We start from the raw sequence: 9,729 nt of genomic DNA on the forward strand, positions 1-9,729 counted from the left end.
AAAGCAACACCTGCATGAAAACATCCGGAGATGTAAGAAATCCATTAACGATGTGAGAAAAAGCCGGCGTGCATTATCCTGCATTGCAAACGTCCAGTCTTGTCGAAGAAAAACGGGTTATAACAGTTTTAAAGAAACAAAGTAGCGATAATAATAATAATAACAAGTATTAATAAAGGGTGCAAAATCAAATTGGAAATGCATGGGGGGGGGGAGAGAGAGAGAGAGAGAGAGAGAGAGAGATTCTATAAAACTACAGTTCCCACAATGCGTTGCGCCTCCTCCGCTTTCCTTTCAAGATGGCTGCGCTGAGCAGTAAGTGCCCCAACTGTGTCTCTTTTTCTCTTTCTCCCTACCTATTCGGCTGGTGGGTTCGTGTCTTTTGAGTGGCGCGGGGTTCGTGGAGGGGTTTCCCCCCTTTGCTAGAGGGAGCCAGAGTTATGGCAATGAGTGTTAAGTGGGGATCCGTTTTTGGCCGGGTTGTAAAGATAAACAAGGACATTCAAATTGTGAAGAGGATGACCTTCTTAAGTGGGTCGGTGGAGAAGGAACGTGGCGGAGTCTTTAGGGCTCGTGCAAACTGTGTGCACGGGGGAGGGTTGCCAGGTGGTACACGAGTACTTTGTGTATTTTCAGTCTACCACGACCATAGTGTTGGAAGGGATCACAAGAGGCATCTAGCTCAACCCATTGCAGATACTGAAAATCCGCTACAGAAGCATTTCTGATAGGCAGCCACATTCCCTCTGCTTTTAAACCCCTAATGAAGGAAAAGCGACCTGTAGGTGCTCAGTCCTGAGCACAAGACACCTTACAAAACCTGTTCTCTCAGCTATCTTGTGAGCCAAGTGTGGTGGCAACCCCTTTCACACTTACCAGGGGTTAAGCCTCATTGAACTTGGTGGGACTTAACTTCTGAATAGATTTTCATAAGGTTCCACTGTGCATCCATTATTTTTACTTACTTAAAAAAAATATGTTTCAGCTTTCCCATTAATAATGTGTCTAAGCAGTGTGCAGTATTATAAATGATCAGAAAAACCAAGAGCAAACATTGGAAGCGGGAGCAAGAATAGCTCCGGAGAAATAAAAGTGTTCATCTGGCGTGTAGGCACCAAGCAAGTATCTTGTTGTTCGAAAGATGCAGTGCCTACATAGAAAAGGCTCCAATTCTGGTCACCACCTTAGAAAAGTTGGGGTACCTAGAACAGAGCCTCTATAATTAAAGTCTTAAGATGCCACTGTTGTTTCAATTTTTCAGATGGGAAAAGTGAGGCGCTGAATGACAGATCTGCTCACGGTCTCCCAGTTGAGGCCTAATTACCATAGTGCCTCGTGCAACTCCTGGTTCCCAACCCTCTTAAATTATGAATAAAAGATGCCCCAAAATCTGTCCTTGATCTGCCTGCACAAGCCAACTCCCTACTTTGCCACTAGCAAGAAGACACTGTTTTTTAAAAGGAGGTGCTGGTCCTGCCATGTTGGTAAGCTGCAGGGGCAGGCAAATATTAGATGTGAAAAATTCCTGTCCTCCCAAATACTCTGATAGCCTTCTCCTGTTCTAACTTATTAGGCCTCCAAACATTGTCAGAGAAGCAAGAATTCAAAACAGTTCTAATAAGTGTGCATGCTTCCTTATCCCACAGAAATTATCCCATTTCTGAAAAATGCATGGGGAAAGGATCCAGTTGTCGTTCTCTCTTTCGGCATTGGTTTTATGGGTGAGTTTGCATTACTTTTCCCTGCAGCCCAGGAATCCACTTTCTTACTTAATGCATTTTTGCAGTTTGCTTGTGGGTGCTGTGTATGGGGTCCCAGAGCTTGTTGCATCCAGACACTGACCAGGGCCAGTCCTGCTTAGCTTTAGAAAGGGTGCTGCACTATGGGTCTTCAGACCACATCCTTGGTATGTTACTGACCTAGCCCCCAATTTCTGGCCTTACACAATTTGCAGCATACAACCCATACTGCAGTGGCATCACTGTCAAATTGTACTTTTTCAGAAACATACCAAATTTATTCCATGTGTGCACTAATGCGTAGCGATTGTTTTCAGGTATTGGAGATATCAAGCAGACTTTCAGAAAGGTGCAGCCAGATCAAAGAGAGTGCAGTGGGGATGTTTTTGGGACTGCATACTCTACCAGGAAACTGGAAGAAATCCTTTGTGTAGGCTAGGGACAGGGAACCTGTGGCCCTCCAATGACTCACAATTTCTAGCAGTAGGGTTATAAGTTTTTGGTGTAGCAAATGAGGGCCTTTGTGGATGATGTCATTAAGAGCTAAGGGCTAAAATTTGTTGCTTTGATTTTTAAATATTTTTTTCAAAAGCACAACTAAAAATTCCTTCACATTTTGTGTAATTTGAAGTAGATTGGCGACTATTTCTTACTCCCAGTTGCTTAAAAATGACAACTCTGAGATAACCTCCTGCCCAAGTTATACTGTTGAAATGTAGAAAGCCAAGAAAGCAGGTAACCAGAGGTAACTCTTCTATGGAAGGGCTCGTTTCTGGAACTAGAAACCAATTCCTGGACTCAGAATTCTTGACTTTGAAGCCTTTTGCACTGGACTCTGGTTGGCGGATCTCGAGTTTTAGAAAACAAAGCAGGTCCTCGAGGCTAAAGTCTTGCCCATCCCTATACTGACCTAGAGAGAGCAGTACTCTTGAGTTTATTTCTTTTGTTGTTAGTGGCTTGGTGTGCAATTTATGTTTTCAGTTTCTTTCTGACTCACATCTAAGTTTTCCTTTCCGATTTCAGCTTTGGTGGCACCGTGGGTCAGTCCGTTAACAAAATACAGTTCCATGATGACCCAGGCTGTACCATATACATATCCAGGTATAACACCTATCCCTTTAAAGGCAGTTCCTTAGCAGAAGAGCAGCATGAAATATTTGACTCCATGTTTAGTGCAGCTGATGTTAGACAGGAATCTATTGCTGAGCCACTTCTTTGGAGCAAGGCAACTGAAGATCTAATAGAAGTGATATGTGATGTGGTTGTTGGGATACTTGACAAATAAAAAACGAAAGCATACACACCCAAATAAAATAACCGACTGCGAGGTCTGGAAGGCACGTACTAGAGAACTCACAAAATAGCTCAATTGTCATATTGTTCACCTTTTAACAAAACAGTCAAATTTTCACTACAATTGGCCTCCTTACAGGAGAATTGAAAGTTGGCAAACACATTCTTGAAAATGAATCCATGGTAACTAAGAGGCAGTGTACCGCTAAATACTACCACCCTACACTCTGACTTGTGGGCAGAGGGTCTGCACCTATAAATCAAGCTGATTGGCTGGCAAAACCAGAATAGGCATAGTTTTTCCATCACTGTGTCTCTATGCTAGTAGGAGCATTTCTAGCATTTCTCCCTGTAGCACAGCTTTTGTCAGGAAGAAAAATGTCAGCGTTGGCCGCACACACTTTCCAAAAACGAGAGTGGAGATGCATTGGCGAGGTGGCTCTCTGACAAGCCAGTGGTCTACTTTGTGTTGAGGCACCATTTTGTTCTGTACAGGGTCTCTTAGTCAAATGCTTGTTGTGTCCTTCCCTAACAGAAGTATTTGATTGTATCCAAGCTGCATTTGGGAGATAGATACACTTGATTTCTGTTCTTTTCCTCTCTCCAGTTCCAGTTCGGGATGATGGCAATATGCCAGATATTCCCTCCCACCCTTGTGACAAGGAAGGACCAAGTCTTGAATGGCTAAAGAACTTCTGAGACGGGCCCTTGTGATGAACAGGCCTAGAGAACAACACTGAAGGGGCAACCCAGGCCTGCACTGCTCTCTGCTCTTTTGTGTACATGTGTAACATTTTCAGGATATAATAAACTTGCTAACTTAAAAGCAGGCTCCCTCAGCCTTTCTCTTTGTGACCCCCCTCCCCCAAAACAAAGTGTGCAGTATTCTGCAGCCCTCAAAGAAACATGAAAATAAACTTAACGGGTGGGCAGAATTTAATCCAGGCACCACTGCTCTGCAGTAGATCTGGAAGAAGTGCCTGGTCTCTGTTGCTTCGGAAAAGAATGAGGGAGGGGGATTTAGTGCCTTGCTCTTTCTGACTGGCAGAGAAAATAAGCAAACACTTGACAAATTTGCTAATCTTGCATAATTTGCACGTTGTAGGAGTCTACTGTTTTTAGTACAGAATTGGCTTTAATATATTGTGCCTCATGGTTAAGATACACATAAAAATCTTGGCTTGGAAAGCAAAGCAGCAGAGTTCTCTCACAGCTGTAAGAAGACTCCTCATTCACTGAGAACATGTGTCACACAAACAGCAGCTACTTCTGTTTCCTTTCTTGAACAGTGCATGGAAGCCAGCTCCTGCACACCACTTTCAATCTGCATTATACATTTAAAGCAGTATTATGCCACTTTTGGGGGCAGTTGTGGCTTCCTCCAAAGACCCCAATTCCCTAGACAGAGCTACTATTCTCAGGGTGGTTTAGAAATCCCTCTTCTCCGGGAATTTTGGGAATTGTAGCTCTGGGAGGGGAATAGGGAGCTCCCAACAACTTCAACAGCCTTACCAAACTACAGTCCCCAGGATTCTCTGGGGGAAGCCAAGACTGTTTAAAATGGCATAAAAGTGCTTATAAACATATGGTGCCCATGCGGCCTCAGTCAGAGATCACTTAACTCCTTCAGAAACTCACAAATTGGGCAGCCCAAGACATGTAAGACATACAAATTCTACATACATACCCATTCCCACCCCATACTTAAGCTTTTGGACATTGGTAGCATAATCTATTCATCTCCCTAATGCAGATGGGCTTGAACACTATTAATACACTGGCTTTCAAGTTTTGTTAAGTTAGTGCAGTCCATTTTGTTTTCCAGCGCCTGCCCCTCAGCCGCCCAGTGTCAGTTCAGATTGAGCGCACTCCAAGTGGCTGAGAGTTCCACAGTCCGTCTCTTGCTGGCTCTTAAAATGTGCTTGTGCTCCTTTCAGTCCAAAACACATCCCCAGATGACAGCGCAGTGGCCTCTTTAACCTAGGAGGGAGGCAGCTGACGTTCAGATATACATATAGAGTCTCCTTCGTGAGGACCGGTGAGTGGCCAGCCTCAGTCAAAATCAGAACAGGCCCCTGGGCTAGAGAACTTTGAATAATGGAGTAACTTATCCTGAGGACTAGACTGCTGCCAGGCAGGAGTGAGGACATCCTCTTGCTCACATTGGAAATCCTCTTCAGACTTTATCTGCAGCCACAAAAACCAAAACAGTGATTCAAAACACAGTTTCAAGCTAAACAGAAGCGCTCTGCACGATGTGGGAAGAAAGGGGATGCTTTCAAACTGTTATGTGTGATAAACCAGCAGGACTAGAAGCTTGTTTAAAAATAGAAGACTAACTCCTGAATTTGTATTATGGTAGCAGATTCTGTGTAGCCGACAGCTGGAGAATATATAACCTGGTAATATGCCTGTCTAAAATTATATCTGGCCACATTCCCCGCCTAACCCCCAAAGGTAGTGTGTAGGTTAAGTTTGTATGGTCATCTATATATTCTCAAAGTTGAAAGCCTCTTAAGTTCTCCCGTACCTGCACAGGAAACTCTTCCATAGGAAGCAACGTTTGGGCTGCTCGGCGTAACCTCACTTCCTTTTCCTCTCGCATGTGGCGCCGCCGCTTCTTACTGGTGGGGCCCTCAGTAGGTGAGATGCTTTCAGCCTCTGGGGCAGGCAAAGGACCCGAGAGACACCTGGGGGTGTCTTTCTCGGGGGGCTCATTCTCTGTGTTGCCAGGAGCTGGAGCATCAGTGCTGTGACTACCTTCATCCTAGACAGAGAAAATGATTCAGCTAGAACTCCTCCATCCTAACATTCCTTCCACCCATAAGAAGGTAACATGGACATGTCCTTATTTCCTTAGACCAGCTGTGTGTTTCTTACCTCCAGGACAATATCGAGGTGGCCTTGCCTGTAATCATCACCATAAGAATCAAGGACCCTCATGAGGAACCTGAAGGGAAGTAAGAGTCCATTAGAAAGATACCCTGCAGACAAGACATCCCCACTAATCCTCTTTAATAACTGTTCTTTTGCAAGGTGTTGTTGATGTAGGGGATTCACTGTTATGAGATGTGGTAACAGCTGTCAGTTTGGATGGCTCTAAATGAGGGATCCGACGAATTCATGGAGAATTTGTCTGCTGAGCATGAAAATTTAATAGATCCTCCTTGTTCAGGGAAAGGTATTTAAATCTCCCCACCCCTCCTACTCCCATGACATACTACCAGACATACCTTCTCTCCTGTTTAAGCCGAAGTGTTATTCTCTGGACCTGGTGCAGTCGGTTTAACATCTTCTCATTCACCTGTATTTGTGGGTAATGTCACCAAAACACATCAGACTTTTGCCTCTCCCACACCCAGCCTTGTATTCCACTCACCCACGCAGTGGTCCCTCCTCCTTGGTCTCTTTTCCCCCCAAAATTTTTTATTGGTTTTTACAATATTAACGACAAACAAAAACACAAAACAAACATAACAAACATAAATCATAACCTTATTGAAAATAACAGTTATTAACTTTGTAAAGTGACTTCCTCGTTTCCCCTTAGTTGAATTTCATTGCATATCCTTATAACGGTTTTCCAAATCCCAATTTTTATACCCTTTAAATTAAACATTAACAACTTTAAATATTCTTTAGTATTAAACATATTATTTTATAACTCCTCCTTGGTCTCTGTTTGGATCTTCATTTGGTCCAGTTTACCATCCCATGGCCAAGAATTTCTTCCTTCTGGTCCACCTACAGCTAGTATGGCATAGTGGGTAGAGTACAGACCCAAGTTTAAAACTCTACTCAGCCCCCAAAGATGTTGGGGGACATTGGGCTAGGGCTTGTCTCTTGTTTTACCTTGCTCAGAGGATTCTTGGGAATAAATTTAATATCTTCATCTGATCACCATCTGAAGCCTTTCTTTGTGTGCCTCTTCCATGAGAATGGGCCTTTTCTGTGGTGGCTCCCTGTTTGTGGAGTGCTCTCCCCAGGGAGGCTCACCTGGCACTTTCATTACATATCTTTAGGTACCAGGTGATAATGTTTCTCTATAATCAGGCACTTGGCTGATTAACATTCTATGACCTTTTAAATGTCTTTGTAGGAGGGGGTTATTGGTTTGTTTTTCTTTTATTATGCATTTTGTGTTCTCATTGTGTGTTTTTATGTTGTGAACCACCCTGTGATCTTCGGATGATCTTTGTACCCAAGGTGTCCCTGGTTTCCAAATACTTTGGAAGAGCACATGTTTGGCAGAAAGTCCCAGGTCCAGTCCCTGGCTGGGAAAGAACGAGAGCTCCTGCGAATGAGAGCAGACAGTCCTGGACTACATAAATGAATAAAAAGGCAGCTCCATGAGCTCATACTTGAAGTCAAAGCAGAGCTCAGCCCACTGTGGCAGCTGTTTGTTAATTTTTCCAGCTGGTGTATTAAAATGATGCCCCATCTCCAGCCAATCCCTTACCTGCTCTAACTCCTTGCAGCGCCGAGCAAGAGCCTGGCATTTGCGCCGTGTCATTTCCTGCTGCCTCAGTGCCCCCTCTTCCTCCTCCTCTTCTGGTATTCCACCATCGGCAAACTCCACCTCAGTCTCCAGTTCACTCTCGAGGATATTGCCACCAAAAAGAGGAGGCAGTGCCAGCTCTGATCCAGGGGGCACAGAGAATTCTTCAAAGCCCACACCAGCCATGATTGTGTTCTGGAGATTTAAAGAGAAAGAAACTGACATACTAACCAATATTAAACCCCCCCCCATCTGAAGATCTAATGGTGGTACTCAAAAAGCTACATTCCCTTTACACCCCAATTTCCTATGTCATGTGAGACAGGAAACAGGTACATTTACAACAAGGGTGGAGAACCTGTGGTCTTTCAGAAGTTGCTGGATGACAATTCCCATCTTCCCTGGCCACTGGTCATTCTGGCTGCGTAAGATGGGAGTTCCAGTCCAGCAACATCTGAAGGGCCACAGGCTCCACACTGCTGATTAACAAGGACAAGGGTATTAGTATGACAAGAGATGACCAAAGGGGCAGCCACTTTTATGGGCTTGGGAGCATAATCCACCTGCAATTAAAAGGGGGGGGGGGGAAAGCAAACAGTGAAATATATTTTATAATAATAATAATAATAATAATAATTTATTATTTATACCCCGCCCATCTGGCTGAGTTTCCCCAGCCACTCTGGGCGGCTCCCAATCAGTATTAAAAACAATACAGCATTACATATTAAAAACATCCCTGAACAGGGCTGCCTTAAGATGCCTTTTCTTACGGCTCTCTGTGGATGCACAAATGTATATTTAAATGTTCTATAATCTATATTCCTAAACAATCTCCAAAAATACTCATTTTTTCAGAAGTTTAAATTTTCCTTACATACTAAAGTTCCTTTAAAAAATCATTTCATCAACCCATAAAATATTGAGATTTCTAGTTTCCAAGTAGGAGAAACAGCATGTTATCTAAATGGGTAGGCACTGTGCCATTTGCTGTTGCCGCAATCCCATTTTATGAGTAGGTGTCCCAGCAAAATTAAAAATGTATTATTCACAATCTCCAATATACTGCCAGAAAGTAAATGTAAAAGGTAAGGGACCCCGGATGGTTAAGTCCAGGCAAAGGCGAATATGGGGTGCCTTTACCTGCCAGAAAGCAGACACAACTGTTCCTTTTATTCAGTTGGAGAATACAAGATACTTTGGTCACACTATTTTCCGTGTTTATCCATCTCTATGGTTCAGAAAAGACTGCAATGCAGTACATGAACAGGCTTAAAAGAAGCTGAATAAAACTTGGTTTTAGCACCTCGACTTCAATTAAAGGAGCTCAGGCTCTGCTTCTGGCGAACCTCCAGGGAAAGAAGGCTCCAGAGCCAATAAGGAGGAGGATGGCAATTGGCGATTTTAATTTGCCCGATTCCTTTTGCAATGGGATTTCCTAGCACATCAGACGTACCTTATACCTTCCGATCCTATAGGCGAAATGAGCAACCCTTGAATGAGGGTAATGGGATGGGCGGTCGCTTACCGGTGACGTAAGCCCACAACAAAAGCGTTTGAGTTATCGAGACGCCTCGGTTACAGTAAGCCAGGGTAGAAGAGAAGGTGTCGCGCGTTTATTACGTATTACAGAAGAGTCCACTGTGGAATGTCCTAGCGTTTCGTCGCGCCGTGATAACGTAAACAGTGGTCGCATCCCTGTCGCCGTTTCTCCGGTAGGCGCGGTGAAGTACGGTTGCGTCATCAAGCGTTTGGATGCGTCCTGGCCTTAGAGATAGGAAAAATAGAGTAACTCACAGAGTAAACTCTACACAGAGTAAATAGAGTAAACTTCCGGTAAAAATCGAAAGCTGCCGTTGGTGATTCTTTGCCTTTCTCTTAGCTCTATGACCAATAGGTAAGTCAGAGGAAAAATTACGAAAAACTGACGGAAGCGTCAGTTGACATAGTGACATAGTTCAGTATAGCGTTTTAGAAACCTACGGTTGGGGTGCTGCCATAAATAGTACTGTATTTCAAAAGAAATTGACTCGAAACCCTAAAGACACTTCCGGCTCCCCTTGGCATATGCGTGGGTCACCCAGTGCGAAGAGATGACGCAATAGGCAATGCCATAGAGAAATAAATTAGAACGGCACCCCAACTCTGGCCTAGGTTGGTGCCACGCATATGGCGGCACTTGGGCTGAAGCTGAACGCG

At 43.9% G+C, this 9,729-nt stretch overlaps 2 protein-coding genes across 4 annotated transcripts; one reads left to right on the forward strand and one right to left on the reverse strand.

The window, feature by feature from the left end:
* Positions 1-284: 284 nt before the first annotated feature.
* Positions 285-3,858, forward strand: NDUFA3 (NADH:ubiquinone oxidoreductase subunit A3). 2 transcript variants are annotated; one of them, XM_081836958.1, is made up of 4 exons: positions 285-315; positions 1,647-1,721; positions 2,763-2,840; positions 3,640-3,858. In XM_081836958.1, exons 1-4 carry the CDS (start codon positions 300-302, stop codon positions 3,729-3,731), a joined length of 261 nt encoding a protein of 86 aa, XP_081693084.1. In that variant the 5' UTR covers positions 285-299; the 3' UTR covers positions 3,732-3,858. The 2 variants fall into 2 exon arrangements, with proteins under 2 accessions (XP_081693084.1, XP_081693083.1); XM_081836957.1 differs by lacking the exon at positions 285-315 and adding an exon at positions 1,364-1,484.
* A 289-nt stretch (positions 3,859-4,147) lies between these two features.
* TFPT (TCF3 fusion partner) lies at positions 4,148-9,244 on the reverse strand. Of its 2 annotated transcripts, none has more exons than XM_081837497.1 (6): positions 9,059-9,244; positions 7,492-7,725; positions 6,266-6,336; positions 5,913-5,982; positions 5,563-5,799; positions 4,148-5,219 (listed from the first exon to the last, which is right to left on the reverse strand). In XM_081837497.1, exons 2-6 carry the CDS (start codon positions 7,714-7,716, stop codon positions 5,085-5,087), a joined length of 738 nt encoding a protein of 245 aa, XP_081693623.1. In that variant the 5' UTR covers positions 7,717-7,725; positions 9,059-9,244; the 3' UTR covers positions 4,148-5,084. The 2 variants fall into 2 exon arrangements, with proteins under 2 accessions (XP_081693623.1, XP_081693624.1); XM_081837498.1 differs by having other exon boundaries at positions 8,987-9,244.
* Positions 9,245-9,729: the final 485 nt, after the last annotated feature.

This window comes from Podarcis erhardii (genome assembly GCF_964252035.2).
Source record: "Podarcis erhardii genome assembly, chromosome: 13".
In the NCBI taxonomy this organism is placed as follows: domain Eukaryota; kingdom Metazoa; phylum Chordata; class Lepidosauria; order Squamata; family Lacertidae; genus Podarcis; species Podarcis erhardii.

What these genes read in the sequence shown, in the direction of transcription:
- TFPT (XM_081837497.1), bottom strand. Translation starts at nt 7,716, where the DNA reads ATGGCTGGTGTGGGCTTTGAAGAATTCTCTGTGCCCCCTGGATCAGAG. An exon ending in CGGCTTAAACAGGAGAGAAG is followed by an intron (nt 5,983 to 6,265) that starts GTATGTCTGGTA and finishes ACTTCCCTTCAG; the next exon opens with GTTCCTCATGAGGGTCCTTG. An exon ending in ACCTCGATATTGTCCTGGAG is followed by an intron (nt 5,800 to 5,912) that starts GTAAGAAACACA and finishes TTCTCTGTCTAG; the next exon opens with GATGAAGGTAGTCACAGCAC.
- NDUFA3 (XM_081836957.1), top strand. Translation starts at nt 1,379, where the DNA reads ATGCCCCAAAATCTGTCCTTGATCTGCCTGCACAAGCCAACTCCCTAC. An exon ending in GTGCTGGTCCTGCCATGTTG is followed by an intron (nt 1,485 to 1,646) that starts GTAAGCTGCAGG and finishes CTTATCCCACAG; the next exon opens with AAATTATCCCATTTCTGAAA. An exon ending in TTTCGGCATTGGTTTTATGG is followed by an intron (nt 1,722 to 2,762) that starts GTGAGTTTGCAT and finishes TTCCGATTTCAG; the next exon opens with CTTTGGTGGCACCGTGGGTC.